The sequence below is a fragment of the Euprymna scolopes genome, chromosome 25 (assembly GCF_053919585.1).
Source record: "Euprymna scolopes isolate OS-2025 chromosome 25, ASM5391958v1, whole genome shotgun sequence".
Taxonomy (NCBI): domain Eukaryota; kingdom Metazoa; phylum Mollusca; class Cephalopoda; order Sepiida; family Sepiolidae; genus Euprymna; species Euprymna scolopes.
In genome coordinates this window covers 62,222,982-62,242,651 of record NC_136506.1, presented here as the reverse complement: position 1 = coordinate 62,242,651, position 19,670 = coordinate 62,222,982, and the positions used below count along the sequence as shown (strand labels likewise).

General features: G+C 31.9%; 1 protein-coding gene across 1 annotated transcript in view; it reads left to right on the top strand.

The window, feature by feature from the left end:
• The first annotated feature begins 4,942 nt into the window (after positions 1–4,942).
• The window catches only part of LOC145247392 (BOS complex subunit NCLN-like), a 74,098-nt gene continuing 59,370 nt past the window's right edge, over positions 4,943–19,670 (top strand). Inside the window, exon 1 of the mRNA XM_080109096.1 lies at positions 4,943–5,431. Coding sequence (XP_079965222.1) covers positions 5,260–5,431 — 172 coding nt within the window. The 5' untranslated portion in view covers positions 4,943–5,259. The remainder of the gene's footprint in view (positions 5,432–19,670) is intronic.

The window sequence follows — 19,670 nt, the reverse complement described above, 5'->3', positions numbered from 1 at the left end:
GCCATAATTGGTAAAAAAGTGAGAAAGCAAATATCAAAATCACAAATATTTTTTTCTTATTATTCGTAGAAAAGAAGAAAATGTGTGAGTAGTTTATCCCTTTGATTACTGTACACACAATAACCCCTATCCCCGAGTGGCCATTGGGCCTTGATAAGTGGTGAACTCCATGTAAAAAAAAAAAAAGAGTGGGAGAACCCTTCATGACGTAATTATTCTTCCTAGATTGCATGCTTAATTATCAATTTTATTGCAATTTTCTTCTAATGATTGGAACTATGAACTACATACAAGCATACATGCAAGTTTACATATAAAAGTATAAATAAAACCATTTTTGCAAAAAATAAAAACATTAGGACCAGAAAGTTCTAGAAGATTTCTCCATTGCCTATGACCTCACTCAGATTGTTCAGGAACCCACCCGTGTGCCCGACAATGACGGCCAGTATGCGAGCCTACTAGACCTTTTTCTCACAACTTGCCCTGAACTATGTTCAGTTTCTGTTCTGTCGCCTCTTGGATCTTCCGACCACTCTGTTGTATCGATTAAGATAAAAATGAAATGTAATAAGTCCCCAGACGTACCTCTCCATCGTACAGTATATCGATACACTAAGGCTGACTGGGATAGCTTCCGTACATTTATATCTGATCTATCTCTGCATTCCATATTTAAAAAGGATGTGTCCTCTATAGTATTAGACCTGACGGAATGGTTAATTGTAGGTATTGACCGTTTCATACCCTCTAAAAAGTTTCAGCAAAAACCTAACAGCCAGCCATGGTTCTCTCCAGAATGTGCTGCTGCCATTGCGCACAGAATTCACTTTTTCCACTGCTTCAAACGTAATAGATGTATGGAAACTAAAGCCGCTTTCAGGACTGCCAGCAACCATTGTAAGAAAGTAATAAAGAACGCAAGAGAGTTGTATGCTCACTCTGTTAAGTCCAAAGTAGTTGAGTAGCGGCTTGGTTCCCACCAGTTTTGGCAAATAGCAAACAGAATCCTGAACAGAAGCGTGTGCTCCATCCCAACTATTATCAATGGACCTGAGGTAATCTTGTCAGCATCAGACAAAGCCAAACTCTTTGTCAAGAACTTTGCAGCTAATTCTACCCTTTGCGACCAAGGCCGCCAACCCCCAATATTTCCTCCTGTATCAGAAAACACGCTATGTGATATATGTATATCTGTACGTGATGTTGCCAAGCTAATTAAAAACCTTGATTCCAGTAAAGCAACTGGCCCTGACGGTATTCCAATTATAGTACTCAAAAAACTTCAACCTGAACTAGCGCCCATACTTACAAAACTGTTTAAACGTTGTCTTAAGGAGAATAGTTTCCCATCTCCCCGGAAAATTTCATCAGAATGCCCTGTATTTAAGAATTCAGGTGATCGCTCATCCCCCTCTCAGTACAGGCCAATAAGTCTCCTGTGCGTCATGAGTAAGTTGCTAGAATCTGTGTTAAATACAGAAGTAATCAACCATCTCAACAAAAATAACCTTCTTAGTGACACTTAATATGGCTTCCGTTCTGCTAGATCTACAGCAGATGTGCTTACAGTTATATCGCATAAGATTAGCAAATCTCTCGACGGTGGCAATCTTTCTAGGGCAATTGCTCTTGACATATCTAAAGCCTTTGATAGGGTATGGCATAAAGGTTTACTTCATAAGATCGCTAGCTATGGTATATGGTATGGTCTTCTCAATTATTAAATCATTTCTTTCTGATAGGTTCATAAGAGTAGTAGTTGAGGGGCAAAAATCAGAAGCTCACAGTATTAATGCCGGTGTCCCTCAGGGGTCCATTCTGGGCCCAACTCTTTTCCTGATCTACATTAATGATCTTCCAAATCACATCCTTACATCATTTGTAGACATTTATGCTGACGACACTACCATTTATGGTAGCACATCTAAGACAAGAAACGACCAAGTTCTCTCCAATTCTCTCTCCTCTGATCTTGCGCAGATAGTACAATGGGGAAAGGAGTGGCTGGTTACTTTTAATGCATCTAAAACCAAGCTTCTCTCTTTGCATCATCGACATTTTGATCCACATCTGGCATCAATTGAAATGAATGGCTCTCGTCTTCAGGAGGCCTCAAGTTTTGACAAGCTTCTGAGCTTGACCATTACTCCTGATCTTAAATGGAACACGTACATCAAATCTGTTGCCAAGGCCGCTGGAAAAATGGTGGGATCTTTCTATCGATCCGGTAAATATCTCACTGTTGATGCTATTCTCTATCTATATAAGAGCCAGGTACGTCCAAAGATGGAATACTGTTGCCACATCTGGGCAGGAGCTGCTAGAAAGGACTTGGCCTGCCTTGATAGAGTTCAAAATAGACTTCGTAGCCTCGTAGGAGATGTCTTCTCCTTCTTGCAACCTCTATCTCACAGAAGAGATGTTGCGAGTTTGTCTCTGATGTATCGTTATTTTCATGGAAAGTGTTCGACTGAGCTTCAATCTATGGTCCCCCCTCACCAAACTTTCACAAGAAACACTCGTCTAGCTGTAAACACTATCAATAATTCCCCCCACTCTTTATCTGTGCCTAAACCTAAACATAGATTCCATGAACAAAGCTTCTTTCTTAGAACTGCATGCCTGTGGAATTGTCTTCCGTTTTCCTGCTTTCCGGCTGACTACAATATGGTTGTGTTCAAGCCTAACGTAAATAAGTTCTTGATGAGCCGTTCCATATAAGTTATCAAATTTACCAAATTTTCATTACTAATGATTACTATATTGTCCAATTTCTACTGTACACTCTTTAACCCTTATCCTTGAGTGACCTCTTGGTCTTGATAATGTGGTGATGCCTATGTAAAAAAAAAAGAAAAAAAAAGAAGATTGAGAGAGAATTTCTCAAAGAGAAAGATCAAAACGAAAAGGACATTTGAAGAAAAACTAAGACAATTTTATATTTTGCATGTATTTTTCTTTTCAGCATTATTTCCAAGATCGTTTATTTTGAGTAGGAAAGTGATAATTTTTCCTGTTTTTTTCTCTTTATTTTGCTGTTATCAATTGAACAAAAAATTTACCTTTATCGGTCCAGTCGATAAAACTGCTTAGAAAGATTGTCTCTTAATTAGATACCTCTCTTTTTTATGTGTCTTTTTGTATTCTCCTTTTACTTATAGTCCATATGTTTTGTGTTTTAATATTGTAATTGCTATTTAAAGGTAATTTAACCCTTGCTTTGGGAAATAAAAGCAACTGACCTTTATCCCTTCAATAAAATTTCGACTAAATTAATTTACTTTACAGGTCTAGTTTTTATTTGCTCCTTTTTTATTGCTCCTTTGCCTTTTCCATTTTTTCTTCCATTTATTGTTTTCCAGAAAAAGGAATTTGATGAACAAGTCTATTTTTTTCCTTATATTTGTTTTTATTAAATCTGAAATGAGGTCTTTTTTTTTAGTTCACTCAGCATGCTGTAATTTATTTTTTGTTATAATGACTTTTGCGATTTCATTGAAATCTGTCGTCTACCGACAACTGATTGGTTAACTTAAAGTTGAGTCAGGTTCTGAATAAGTACCAATAGGGTATTATCAAAAGAAATTATTTTTTATTGATATTGTTAAGACAATATAGAATAAAATGTTGGCAAAGAATAAGAGTTCAAAGATCCCAGGAACGTTCTAGGTGAAAGAAGTTTTTTTTCTCTAACAAGAAATTGAGTATACCTGTCCATTTCAGCAGTCACTGTGTGCAAGTTTGTACTACAGTATGTGTAATTGAAATATACATGTAGGTGTGTGTGTATGTTAACGCAACTTTTTTCAGTAAAAGGGTTTATGTGAGAGAAACGGAGAGAGAGAGAGAGAGAGAGAAAGTGAGTGAGTGAGTGAGTGAGTTCAGTGGATTGTCTATAGTAGCTTGTGAAAGTCTACTGTTGTGTCCGCCGTTTTTGTGTTTGTTTGTTAACTAAAGTTAGCCCTTAAGGAGGTACCCATGTGCAGTGTGAAAAAAAAAAAAAAAAAAGGCAAATGCTAGAAAAAAGAAAAGAAAATGCTGTCTTATGAAGGCCCGGAAGACACTCGGGGATAAGGGTTATTGTGTATACAGTACGTTAGTGTTGGAGATTTGATTTTTAAGCTACGCGCGAGATTTGGTTGGGCGAAACAAACTGCTAATTGGAGATTTTGTCCAATCGAGAGGCGATACATAAAAACAACATTTACTGCCGTTGCTGCTTCTAACAAACTCTTTATTTTGGTTATTTTAACAATTTAATTCGTTAATTTGGTGTAATTTTCTTAGATTGATTTTGCCATTAGTTTGGATAATTACCTTTCTCTCTACAAACGTCGTTGTCAAACGAACACGTGGTCGTCGTCAGCTAAACTGAAAAATATACAAACATGAAATACCCGTATATTACAAGCTGATCCCAGTTATGACGGAACAAGAAGTGCTTCTATGCTAAGAAGTGTGACATTTTCTAGCTCGGAACCATTAGAAACGGTCTTCTAATGCTGATAAAACTGGTCTAGTAGTTTTACATGTCTGCTATAATTAACCAATAAAGAAATCAGCTGTTTGACGCACAACAACGTACGCTACAGTTCATTTTAACGCATGAATCACACAAAAATCTGATTCTAATTAAAATCCCTAAATAAAAATAATATTGATTAATATAACAATAGATTATTCATAAAATAAAATCCTCCAAATAAAGAAATTCATTTAATTAAGGAGAAATACCAATAAAAGCAGGCCATATTCCACTGTTTCGTATTTACTATAAATAAATAAATAAATATAAGAAATTGAATGAGTTAACAACATACCATAAAATATACGTATTTCCGAATTATTATTACTATAAATAATTTATAATTTTTTCATAAAATAAAAGGAAGTTATTTAGAGAGAGAAAAAAAATTAAAAACGTGGTTGAACAACTTTTAGTAGATTAAACCTCGTTTTGATTAAACCCCATGTGAAAAACGCCGCTGTTTCAGTTTCTCGTTTTATCGATGGACGACGTGCATTAATGAATTCCTTCCTCATGTTTTAGTTCTTCTAGAAAATACCGCAATTAATTGCGCACTAATATCAACACTTGTCGACAGTAGAATCCACAATATAAGTGGTTCTCTAGGGGAAATACCTGAAACTTTTTTTATACCAAACTTGAAAAAAAATTATTAGCAGGGAGAGAAAGAAAAGTGCCGTTCACTATTTAAACATTTTTTCTGATTTTTTTCCCTTCATCCTTCCATCATGTTTGACGAAGCTGGTGAATTTTTCGAAATGTTTCGGAATAATTTCCCGATGACTTTTATCTGTTTTGTTCCATTGTTGATCCTGGTGTCACCCGTGATTCCAGTTCGAGCAGCACATGAGTTTGCCGTCTACAGAATGCATCAATATGATCTCCATGGAACAGCATACGGTCAGTTCACGCTGTTATGTTTTGTTCATTTCTATTTATTATTTTTTTAAATAAATTCAAATTGCAAAAATTAAATAAATCGTCAGTTTGTTTTTTCAAGCGCAAAAACACCTTTTAATCGGCACGTAGATCTAGGTTAAAAATGATACCTACTTTCCGATAAAAATAATTTGTACGCATTTAAAAATTAGGTATAAAAATGAAACCCATTAAATTAATGTTACATAAAAGTATTTGTATTTTCTGTTGATGAAATGAATTTTCAGTCTATTAAAACCCGATGAATATTTTTTGGGTTTTGTTGTTTTTTTGTTCTAATCATTAATTTCAATTACTGCTTTATTTATACTCCTTGTTGAACTCTTTTTTTATGTTTGATTTTAGTATATTATTCCCTTTAGTTTAAGAAAAAATAAAAATTACTTTAAAAATAAAACTTTGAAGAAAAGGATGGAGATTTAAATTAAGGGTAATTTTATAGAATCACTCCCGTTTCCCAATCGAACGTGTTTTTGTGGAGGGGTATATATTGGTAATGGTGAAGAGGAACTGTTGATTGAAAACGATTTTTAACCCTAAAAATAAATGTGTACTTATGCAGTGGTGGTGCACTGTGCAGCAGTGCACGTGCTATTTTAAAAAAAAATAATATTTTCAAGTTTTACGATATCTCTTATATTAAATTAAGTGAAAGTAGAGAATAGTTAGAAAACACCCTCCCCCTATGTTAAGAATGGCTTTTTAAATATTAACGTTATTATTTCAGCACGGTAACAAAAGTGCATAAGTACAAATAAATGATTGGAGAGTGGAGTAGGTGTATCAGAATTTTTGTAGGAATTTTTGACACCCCTAACACGAAACTGCGAATAAAATATAAAAAAAACTCGTAATTATTCTTTTAAAAGTGGGTTGTTTATTTTCTTTATGTATTATACTTCCAAAATAAACTATTTTGTTTTAAAAGTAATATATATATATATATATATATATATATATATATATATATTTTTTTTTTTTAAACTAATGAATTTTCCGAACTCTATATTTTTCAATTTTTAAACTTTAAAAATCTATCAAAATTTTTCCATTGATTCTATTTTTACGATATTTTCAGGGTCAATGTGAAATTTTATGTTCTTTCCAATAAACCGAATATAATATTTTAGACAAACGTTTTTTTTTGTTTTTTTTTTAATTCACGCCCCCCCCCCATTTTCAAGTGTCTATTAAAAAGTAAATAATTAATTTACTCACCGAAAAGTAAATAATTAATTTACTCACAAATTGAAGAGAAAAGGTCAATAAATAATATATTCAAATTTAAAACAAAAAAAAACGTGTTTTTTAGAATTTTACCTGTAAAGTTTGAAGTTTAAAACCTTTTTTTTAAAACCACGTTATTTGTTTGTTTGTTTTTTAATGGAATCTTGGTCCTTGCTCCTTTAATTGAAAAAAAAATTAGGGCTTGAATTACATTTTTCGAGGAGTTATAAACTTGGAAAGACAGGGGGTCGAATAATTCACGCCTCCCATTTTGAAATGTCTATTAAAAAGTAAATAATTTATGTACCAAAGTCTTATATATCACAAATTGAAGAGAAAAGGTCAATAAATAATATATTCAAATTTAAAACAAAAAAAAAGTACTGTTTTTTTTTTAGAAATTTACCTGTAAAGTGCGAAGTTTAAAACCTTTTTTAAAAAAAACACTTCTTTTTTTTTTTAATGAAACCTTGGTCCTTGCTCCTTTAATTGAAAAAAAAATTAGGGCTTGAATTACATTTTTCGAGGAGTTATAAGCTTGGAAAGATGGGGTGGAATTATTTACTATTTTCACGAAATTTCTGACACACCTAAGAGTGGGGTGATTGTATAAAATTACCCAAACTTATTTAATAAATGTTAGTACTCGTGCAGAGAGTGATCCGTGCTGAAATAATGTTATTATTTAAAAAGCCATTCTTAACATGGGGAGGGGAAGATGTTTTGTACCTATTCTGTACTTTAACCTTACAATTGAATAAAAAAAAACCCATAAAACTTTAATTAAACGTGGAAATACGATTTAAAAAATAGTGCGGATCGGATCAGTGATCACTCTCTGCATCTAAATGTTCAGTTTATTAAACAAAATAATACAAAGTTTGTTTAAATCCCATCGAGGTGTACTACTATCTGTTTTTTTTCCCCCAGGAACTTGGTTTTTAAAAGCATGTAAAATGTTTTCCACAACCGGAACAATTTAAAGATTAACTCGTTTTGTGGTAACTGGACAGTTTTTGAACTGGTGTTAGGTTAGAGTTAAAAACACTTCTGTTTTATCCGGTTCAAAAACTGTATAGTTGGGTCAATTTTTTTTTTGCATAAATTTTGGTATAAATTTTGTAATAGCGATTTTGTACAAAAATACAATGAGTGAGAGGTGTCATCTCAAAGGTTAGAAAGAATTAGACCCAGGTAATTCATACCAACAAATCATGCAAAGTAAACTTAATGTGATTCCGTGGCACAATGGGTAAGCTTAGCTTCGCTTTAACCTTATTTAAATCCCTATACTTTGCCAAAACGAATTCTTTAGTTGATGTATTTATGTTTGATCTGTATGACACTCCTAGCATATGAAATGAAGTAATTCAGAGATTTTAAAAGATCTGCAAGTTTCTGTCCAACAGTCTTGATTTGATGCACAAAAACAAACTTCAGAAAATTTTACAACAGGTGTCATTAACGAGGTAGGCTACATTCAAATGAGATGCTTGGACACTGACAAGCGCTTGGTGTAGCTAGTCATAACCAGTGTTGCTTCATTAATTAGGAAATAATGTCATTCTATCTAAATTTGTATATTTACAAACATATTGTGTTACTATTCCGGTTGTAATACGGACTGTGAAAATGGTAATTTAATTGTACACAACAGCACAACACTAACCACATCTAAGCCGCACAAGACCAAGGCTTACTCACAAATGGATTTAAGAAAATGGCTGATCTACAAAAAACCGACCAATGCAGATTCTGTCACTCGGCTGTTGAAAGCCCAAGCCACCTAATGTCCGGATGCCAAGATCCTTCTAGCCGATGGTCATTACACTGCCCGCCACAACAAAGTATGTAGATACTTAGACTGGAAGATCTGTGGAGAGATACGACTAAATAGGTCGTCGAACATCTGGGAACATGAACCACCACCGATAACATCAAATGGAAAAGTGACAGTGTTCTATGACAAAGACACACAGGCAGGCAGATACATAAAAGACAAGGCCATCAAGTCAGATATAGTAATATGGAACAGGCCCGAAAGGACTGCAGTCATTATCGACGTCACAGTTCCAAACGACTTTGGCCTTAATAGAGCATAACGGGAAAAGATAACAAAATATCAAGACCTAAAAAATGATCTAAAAACAACATGGTCTCTGAAAGAAATAAACATTATACCAGTTGTGACAGGAGCAACTGACCTAATAAAAAAGAACCTTCAGAAATACTTAGAGGCAATCCGTGGAAGACCAAGCTGTACGGAAATACATATAGCAGCCATAAAGGGAACAGTGTCTATTCTTAAAAGAACCCTCGGATATAAATTTAAACTGTAATAGAATCAAGTGTTAGCTCCAGGAAGGAGCCCCTTGATCTCTTAAAAACTAAAAAAAAGTAAAATAAAAAAAAAAATAAAAAAAAAGGGAACCAGAACCACCACCGGTAACATCAAACGGAAAAGTGACGGTGTGGCAGACATACAGGCGGGCAGATACATAAAAGACAATATTACGAAAAAAGATAAACTATCAAAACCTAAAAAAAAACAAACATGGTATCTGAAAGAAATAAACATACCGGTTTAATTAAAAAAAAAAAAAAAAAAAAATCTTCAGAAATACTTAAGACCAAGCTGTAAGGAAATAAGGGGAACAGTGTTTATTCTTAAAAGAACCCTCAGATATAAATTTAAATGGTAATGGAATCAAGTGTTAGCTCCAGGAGAGAGCACCTTGATCTCTTAAAACAAACTGAAGTAAGATGATGATGATGATGATGATGATGATGATAATAATAAAGTGGATGATATTTCTGGCCCACAAACGAGACAATCAAAATGTCAAAAAGAAATTCTTGAAATCAATTCACGCAACAAAAAGAATGGTCAGTAGAAAATGGTAAGAACACTAAGGATGCTGCAAAAAAAAAAAAAAATAAATAAAAAACATTAGCATATTAGGAAAAAATAGAGGAAATCACGGAAAAAAAAAAAAAATTGTGCCTTTTTTATAGACATACCGAACCCTCTTATAATTTCTAGTTAGAATTTTCTAAATACACGTTTTGTTTAGTGTTTTTTTTTTTTTTTTTTTTTTTTTTAATTCATTGTATTTGAACTTTCACCTTCCAAAGAAATGATGATTGATGAGAGTAACAGTAACAATCTCATGTGCGAATAAAATCCGTTCCAAAGTTATTAACTTTTAAAGAATGATTTTTGGGATCGCCTTTTTTTATTTCAATTTCCTATTTTTAAGAAGCGGTGCCTTTTTTTATAAAATTTGAACTGAATCGACTTTTACTGAACTAAACTTCAAACTTAGGAATTAGTTGACGTTAGAGTAATTATTACTCTAACCTCAACTAATCCTAATATTCAGTAACAAAAATTAAATAATAAAAGAAACAGTTCGGTTCAAATTCTGTAGAAGTATCTAAAAATAAATCTTTATAAATTTCTACCCAGTCACGTAGTCTTTTTTTTTAGGCAGAACACGGACCTTGCTGTAATAGGATTTTCAAGTTAAAATCAATTTTTAGCATATTTTGTTTATTGAAAATAAATGAAAGCACAATTAGTTACAAAACGTCCTACCCTCTCCACGTTAAAAATGGGGTTCTAAATAATAACGTTCTTATTTCAGCGGGGCCGGGCCGGGCCCGTATTCTGAATAAGTCTACTAATACATTTTATTTAACATTCTAATCCTACCCATTTCGGTTTTAATCCTTTACAATGGAAAATCTATTATGTTTTTTTTCTTTTCTAAAGATAACTTACAAATGCTTCTATATCGCGAGACCTACATTCTTGTTGATCTCTGTAGAACAGAGGGTAGGTGGGGCTATTCTATTGTCGTGCACATGCAACAAATCTACCTAATAAATGTCTTCAAATTGGGGTCAGGGTGTGTGAGTGGGAGAGCTACGAAACGGGTGGAAACTTGATACTTTTATCACCGGCTTGTATCACTCTTCTTCTCTTAAGAGGAAAATCCTTATTTGCTGAATGTTGCATCACTTAAAATATTTACCTTTTCACTTTTCGAAGTTCGATATATAAGCAGATTATTGCTTTTTTTTTTTTTACTAGAATTAATCCTATCAAAAAGTTTTTATCATCGATTTAGCCCCTCCCACTCTTCCTCCATCTGTTTACTTTGTTGTTGCCCTTGACCTTAGGTTACTCATTCCTTATCCTTCACTCCGATTCCCTTTGCGCGAAGTTGTGGAATGTTTGAATACTTTCAAATTTTATTTTAGATGACTAGTTTGAAGTATTTCTAAATTTTCCTTTTATTATAATGCGTTGAATAATCCATAGCCACCACATGTGACCGGTTTCATTTCAATCGATTAACATGTGCATTTTCAAATATTATGTTTTTCTTTTCATCGATTATTCGTAAGTTATATAATAATAATAATAATAATAATAATAATAATAACGATAATAATAACGATTTAACTCTAATGTAACTTTCATGCTATTTTATGAACTTAAAAAAATTTTTTATTCGCATCTCTACCGATCCGATCCTTCATAAAGTGACGCGTGCGTCTTCAGATTTTGCGCAACGAAGTACGTCGAAGTATCAACTTTTTGAGCGCTTCTACACTATTAGGACGACATTTTGTAGTCGATGCAGTTTTCAGATAAAAACGATGGTTTCTACTGATTTTTTTTTTTTTTTTGTCAATTCTAATAAATTACAATCGTAGTTTCCAAAAAAAAACTTTAATCGGTGAAGATAAGCACTAGGTGAGAAATTGCAGCCAACTTGTTTAAATCGAAACAGAAAATTACTTCCCTTTTGAACTCTCCTGTGTCTTATGATCGCTTTCATAAAATTCTGTTTTTTTTATTTCTTTAATAATTTTCTACCTTTATCGATTTTCGTAATTTTTTGATATAATCATCTTAAAAATACGAGGAATACGTAGATACCGTTGTTTTCATGTGAAATTCAGAATTACGATTTCCGAAATTACGTCCTAATAGTGTAGAAGCGCCACTTTTTGTCTTTATTCAACAATTGTGGAGATTAAAAAAAAAAGATAACCCAAATAATACAATCAGATTTTACATGAGATCAGGCAGTTTATATTTTGTGACTGTTTCATTTATCTTCTCAAAATATACCTTTTTTTACATAATTTAGAGAATGGTTGTTTTTAAAAACGTACTTTTCTAAATTGTTTATTTTTTAAATATGTGACTAGTTTTATGGAATTGTCTCTGCTGTGATTCGATCTCTATTATCTTTCCTCTCTGTGAGATCCAAATTAGCACAAAGTCGGTTTTTAATGTGAAGGAAATCCAGTTCCTCTAAGAAGGACACTCGATTGAGACAAAAATAAAAATTATCTCTGTTTAGAAAGTTTTCCCCTTTACTGACAGATGAAGTATGTTATCAGAACAGATACTACACTTCGCAAGAATATAATTATAACAGGCCAGTTAGACAAAGAACGATCAATCCCCACCATGCATGGACAAAACAGTGGTGGACCCAAGTATACAATGATTCCACTTCTACAATAACGCTATTAAGACACAATGGTCATCAGACCAAGAAGCAGAGAACCTTAGTTTTTGATATGCTGATGCACATTGTGTGTGTGTGTGTGTGGACTTCAACTCCCTCTTCTATAAAAATATTAATTTTCATTAAGTAATTAAGAAATAGTTAATATCCAGGTTTGATATCACACTTTTCTCCTTTGTGATTCGGTCCTATCACATTTATGCTGGTAATTTATGCACTGATACCATTGAGGGGAAAGTATTAACATATTATCCCCCCCCCCCCCGAGAACTTGTGTTCAGCTAACCAATTGTCAATATCTATCATAAACTTATTAATTTAGCATTAAATAATCTAAAAAAATAAAAGTTCTATCATGAGACAAATTATTCCTCTTTGCTATTTTTCATTTATGTCATGGCTTCAAATTAACGAAAAATTAAACCTTCTTTCTAAAGAGCTATTCCTCCCTTCCTCTTTTTTTGACAGCATCTTCATCATTGCACCAAAGTGGCTGTGGCGGTATCGGAGGTAGAGGGATAAATCATTTGCACATGTGGACGAATGCTAAGAGATATACTTTTGTGTCTGCTTTCTTTGGTCATTGTTAAGTGCTAAAAAATCAATTTTATGTCTACTTGAAAGCTGCTTCTTAACTATACAATGCATGAGTATAGTGAAACGGTTTTAAATATTTGACAAATTGCATATTGTGAATTACAGCGCAGTAATAAGATTATCTGAATCATCTCTGTAAAAGGATGCTAGTCTGTCACCAGTTTTACTCCTAGCAATTTATCATTTGGTTGGATTGTCTGCCTGTACAAATACCTAGGAAAGAAATGTCCAAGAATAAAATTATAACCTCATAAACGGTGCTTTTTAGAAATTACTGAATTTCTTGATATGACGAGGTTGATATTTTGGCCAACTTTTTTTTTTCTTTTATAAAGGATTATTAAAGAAAAATATCCAATGAAAAACAAATTTTGGTACTTTAAATTCTTATAAATTTTGGTACTTTAAATTCTTATAAATTTTGGTACTTTAAATTCTTATAAATTTTGGTACTTTAAATTCTTATAAATTTTGGTACTTTAAATTATAAATTTTGGTACTTTAAATTCTTATAAATTTTGGTACTTTAAATTCTTATAAATTTTGGTACTTTAAATTCTTATAAATTTTGGTACTTTAAATTCTTATAAATTTTGGTACTTTAAATTCTTATAAATTTTGGTACTTTAAATTCTTATAAATTTTGGTACTTTAAATTCTTATAAATTTTGAACCACTGATATTTGCACAATTTAAATGGCTTTGAGCTTCTTTTACAGTTCTCTTCACTCAAGTTGATAAAATAACAAATGAAAACGAAAAAAATCAACTTGTAATACTCTATATCAACCATGTGTTGTGTTTATCAATTTAAATTTTTGTTATCTGTCTTGTTGCAACAATGTCTGTGAAGGCTCAGGCATGTAAGTTTGTGAGATAATCCTTCCTATGTCTTTGCCTGAGTGGCACAAGAATATTGGGGAGACAGCTGAGGGACAGCAACCACCAAAGAAGACCTTAGGTCCACAGGTGGCCAGTCATCACTGTGGAATGATAATTGGTTAGTCATCTCGTGTAAGCTTGCTCAGGATTGCAGTCAGAGTAAACACATGTGCAACAATTTATAATAAAATCAGTGGCCTGTGTTAACATTTTGTCATAGTCTAAATCTGTTGTAAATAATTCTTGGAATCTGGTGATTCACAATTTGTCTATACCAATATGTGCCATCAAAAAAATGATCATAAACGACAAAAAAAATTCTTTTATGCATAAACTACTCTGGTAATATAGCTGCTACCTCAGATAATAAAATCAAGAGGAAAGCCTCCCACAATCTGCCTACTGTAATAGGGTGTGTGTCTCTCAAGGATGTGAGTTATTCTTTTTGGTCAAAATCTGCTCCATTTTTAAATAAGAAAACACTGATTTCTACCAAATCGCTAGATCTTTACCTCCTTATTTTGTCATCATATTTGGCCACGTTTTTCTCTTTCCCTCTTAATTTTTTTTATTTTTATTTTTTTCTATCTTGTGCTCTCTATCTTGCCTCCATTGCCTTCCTTTTCCTTATGACAGTTCTTTCTAAAAACTGAATATGTTGGTTTTGCTCTAAATGTTAAGATTTCAGATGATGGAAATTAGATGACTTCTGTTTCATCTAGGAATGATCTCCTGTCTCCCCCATCCCCTATGCACACTCTGTATCTTTTAATTTTGACTTGTTAACCAGGATGGATATTTCATTAAATATTTTTCCAATTATTTTAAATGTGTTTTTACTATTTATCACGAGCATATCATCATCCAATTTGTTTTTAATTGTTGTCTTTTGCATTACCTGATCCACACACACACAGAGATTGTGGCCCCCACCAGGTTGGAAAATTCATCTCAATTTCAGCTTCTTTTGCATCTTTGCTAAGCCTCAGAAAATATGTTTCGCCTAATGTGTAAAAGTGTTTCAGCACTTTAAAGATATCTTGCTGGAGTAAAGCTAACTATGGAGGAAAGGAAAAAAAAAAAACTGACCAAAAACTATATATTTCATTCCATGTAATATTTCATTCCATATTATATATACATATTTCATTCCATGTAATTGTGTAAAGGCTTATATGAAGTCTCATATAAAAGTATGTGTAAGAACGTTCTCTGAGTGGAGAGGGAAGAGTTCTGGTTAGCTCATAATGTATGGATGGACAATTGTAACCGTCATCATCACATGTAGGGTAACGATGAGATAATAATAGAATGGAAAGTGAAGAAGCTTAGCTTTTCACATGGTTACAAATCGACTCATCAGCAGGTAAACTAAGTTGAATAAATTCTTGATAAGTGCTTAGCTAAAATAAGTCCGTTTATAAACCTCTTTTTGGCATGAGTGAGTTATTTTATGATAAACTTGCAGAGCAAAATTATTACTCACCTAAAAATTGTACAAGTAAAAAAAATACCAATATCCCCTCTCCACTGCTACAGCTTGACCGCATACGTCCACCCTCTTCCCTCAACCCCTTACACCCCTACTCCCTTCCTTCACCTCACCTTCCTCCAAAACCCCTACTGCTCACATTCACAAAGTATATGCCCCACTTTCTTCCAAAGTGTAAACCACACCCGAATATCCTATAAAAAACAAATATAATCTTGACTTTTTTTTTTTCAATGTTGCTCCTTTTTTTTGTTGTCTGATGAGAGGTGGTCTCCTTGAATTAGGATTCCACTGAAACATGTATGCACATATGTAACCAATAATGTTTGTATAATAAGCAAAATATATATATATATATTATATATGAATCAATGAAAACAATTTGGAAAGAGAGGCATACATGGGCAATATTTGTTCATGTGTCAGCCAGATTAAGTTTATCAGCCTAAATGCAGGCCAAAGTCATAATTATATGCTACTAGCAGTTCAGCCCGGCTTTGCTCGGGCCCTATGTACTGTTCATAACTTTATGTGCATATATATATATATATATTAAAGTTTGACTCATGTCCAGGTAACCTACATCTAAAATTTCAAGTGTTTAGATCCAAAACTGGCTGAACAGTTTGCTAGAGACTGCAAAGGTCAAATCTTTTGAACTTTGACCCCTTGGCAGTCAAATTTTCAGTCAAAAACCAATTAAAAAGCTTGCCCTATGTCTGAATACACTTTATATAACATTTCAAATGTTTAGCACAAAAATTGGCTCACAGAGATCACAAAGGTCAAATTTTTTTTAACTTTGACCCCTTAACATTTATTGTTTTGGGCTCAAATTGAATTAAAAAGTTTGATCCATGTCCAAGTTATGTACATCTAAAAGTTCAAGTGTTTAGACCCAAAATTGGTGGAGGAGTTTAGTAGAGTTTTTAAAGATCAAATTCTTGAACTTTGACTCCTTGACAACTAATATTTCTGGCCAAAAACCAATTAAAAAGATTTTCCCAAATCTCAATACCCCTTATGTCAAATCTCGAGTCTGTAGACTGAAAATTAACAGAGTAGTTTGGTAGGGTAATGTACACACATACAGACAATTTGGTAGTTTGGTAGGGTAATGTACACACATACAGACAATTTCACTTTATAGATATATAAATGTATTTATATATATATATATATATATATATATATAAATAAATAGGTATATAAATGTATTTATATAAATTTATATGTGCTTATAGATATAAATATATTATTATTAAGGCTATAACAACAGCATATTCTTTTTATTATTTTGACTCTCGAGTATATATCCAACACAGTTAATCAACCGAGAACCACATCATTCTATATAAAAGCATATAAGATATCAACGGATACACACTCCAGAGTCAAAACAATGAAAAGAATATGCTGTTATCCTAGCGCTAATTATTATATCTTAACCATTAATTTTTATTCCTGTATAAATCTAGTTATCCATATAAAATTCTTTATATCAAAAGGTTATCTAAAAAACAATTGTAAGAACAAAAACAATTTTATTGATTAACATAAATATTTTTTTAAACTTTATCAGGCAGTTTATTGATTATACCCTGTGAATCCTTCTTAAATCAATATAGAGTTGATTCAATTATTTTGAAAACCTTTTATGGTTAAGTTTTTTTGTTTGTTTTTGTTTTTACTTTATTTCACCCCAAACAAAGTATATTGCCACTGAGATGTAAGGTGCTACCATGATTAGGGAGCCATCCTAGGTGAAGAATTATGCACAAGATGTTTGTTCATATTACATTTAAATTTTTGCATGTTAGTATAATTAAAGAACATGAGTAGAAAAAAGGAATTTTAAAGTCAAGCAGTTTGAGGAAAGTAGCTATTTGAACTGAAAGTTTTTCGGCATCTTGAGACTTCTACAATGAAGGGGAAAATTTTTGCTGCTAGTTGGGTTGGTCACGAGAGGTACAATTAGTTCATCAAAGCACATATTGTTCAATTGGCGAGAATGAACAAATTTTTTTTCAGTAAATTTTGTTGGTGTTCCTTTCTTATGGATTTCAAAAGAACTTTCTGAATAAATACTTATGATAATTGCATGAAAATTTTTTTAAATGTTTGGAATTTTTAAAATGAAAACTTTCTGAACCCCATTAAACTTTGATAATCAATTATGGCCAAACTGACCAATTAAATTGGTATATATTAGTGTTGGGACGATTCCTAATTTTTATGCGATTCTGATTCCGATTCCAGGAAAATATTGATTAACGATTCCGATACCAAGTACGATTCCGATTCCTAGGGAATTATTGTTTTGAAATATACCAGGTAGTTTTATACTTATGGTCGGTAGATCCCAAATATGTTCTCTAACTTTGGAAGGGATATTTTATGTCTACACCGTCGTGTTTTAGTTTAAATAAAATTATTATATAGTAAACTAAACGGAAAAATTAGCAAAATTTATTTTACTTAATTGGAATACAGAAAAAAAACAAAGAAAATAGAATTTATCCTTCAGAGCAAAAACAAATAAAATAGAATTTATATAACAGAGCAAAAACAAAAAAATTAGAGAATAAATTAACACGATTCATTATTTGGGTCCTCATAATTTACAGATTTAACGAATTAAATAAAAAAAATATAGCGGAAGAGAAAGAAAATATATACTAATTAAATATAAGAAAAAGATAAATATTTAATTTAATAATTTATAAATGAACGTACTTAATGAAAAAAAAACAATATACCACGTGACATGGCGCTGTAGATACAAAATAACCCTTCCAAAGTTAACGACCATATTTGAGAAATACCATTAATCGAAAGTTTTTGTGTTTTATACCAAAAGGTAGGTATAGCGAAAAGTTACAAGTAAAGGAATTTCAAAAACGATTTTTTTGTTTGGCTATTGATAGTTGTATTTGTGACGGCAGTTCTTCAGACCTCCATAATTCACAAAGAGTAGTTAACACCTATTGTTTTTTCTTACTTTTTCATTACTTTTACACGTTGTTTCTAACGTGAAGAATAAGTTTAGCCAAACTAATTTTGAAATAGGGTATATCAAAGGAACACGTATAAAAATGATACCACTATAAAAAACAAATGAAATACTAGATAAAATTGAGCAAAAATAGTTACCAAAATTACAGAAAAAGATAAAACAAAACAAAAAATGGTGAAGTTTGTTGAGTGAAATGAATTATTGAAAGAAAATTAATTGAACTAATAAAAATGTTAAATAAAAAAAATGTCACATTTCAATATTTTTTTAATAATTAAATTCTCAGGGTTGTCGAAATTAAAAATTAAGTGATTTTTTTTAATTAGACTTATTTCGAAGCTTGTTACCTTGAAAAATACATTTTAAACCCTGTTTTTTTTTTTATAAATAAACTGAAAAAAAAAACGCAATTAAAAAAAATTTAATTGATAATTGAAACTTTAAAAACATTAAACATTGAAAAATTACTTATCTCACAAATTAACGTCCAATAAAGTAGATCCAGTCTTCATACAAGAATTCGGTTATAATAAATATATCTTTCCCAAACTTAAAAATTAAATCTTTTTTTTTTTTTTTTTTTTTGAGAGAGAGAGTGCTTTAAAATCGCCGGGGAATGCCGCCTAAAATTTTAAAGAAGTAAATTTTAGGAGTTTAGTGCCTTTCAAAGACGGTTATCATAATTTATTATCATCCTTTAATTTCCTTTTTTCCTCCCCCACACCTTTCCATGTGGTTCAGTAGTTAACCAGTGCTCCTGTTGCTGTCAGTCAGCTATCTTTACCTAAGTTTTAATTTCTAGTTAAAAGAATTTTTCATGAATAGAATCAGCATTTTTAAAAATTATTTTTTTAGTTGTATATATTGTATTTACTCTTTAAAGTTAAGGAAGGTTAAAAAAAATTGGTGACTTAGGCAAAAAAAAAAAGACACTGCGATTTCGACCCTCACTAATAAAACTGCTCTGAGTGACTAGTTGGTAATTTTTTGTTCCTTTTCTTTTTTATTTTGCTCCTCCAATTCATTTGGATGCTTCATAGTTAAATGTTTTAACATGTTGGTTGTGGTCATGTTAGATGGTTTTGTTCCTCGCGATATTTTAATTTGACAGACTTTGCAAATTGCTTTCAATTCATGATCTTCATCAGCTTCAAAAAGTTTCCATGCAAGACTTTTTTTGGACTTTGAGGCCATATTAGAAAATTCAGTTTATCTGTAAACAAATAAATTACTATTAAATTTTGTTTTAAAGCTAGTCACTTATTTGGATAATTAATTGAAAATAATCCGCTAAAAAAGACAAAAAGAAAAAAATATAAAGGGATGGAGCGGTAAATTGTACCAACCAGTAGTTAACAAAAAAAAAAAAAAACTTATAGAATTTAATTTTTGAAACCAATGTATAAAAGTTTACATAATGAAATGCAAATATGC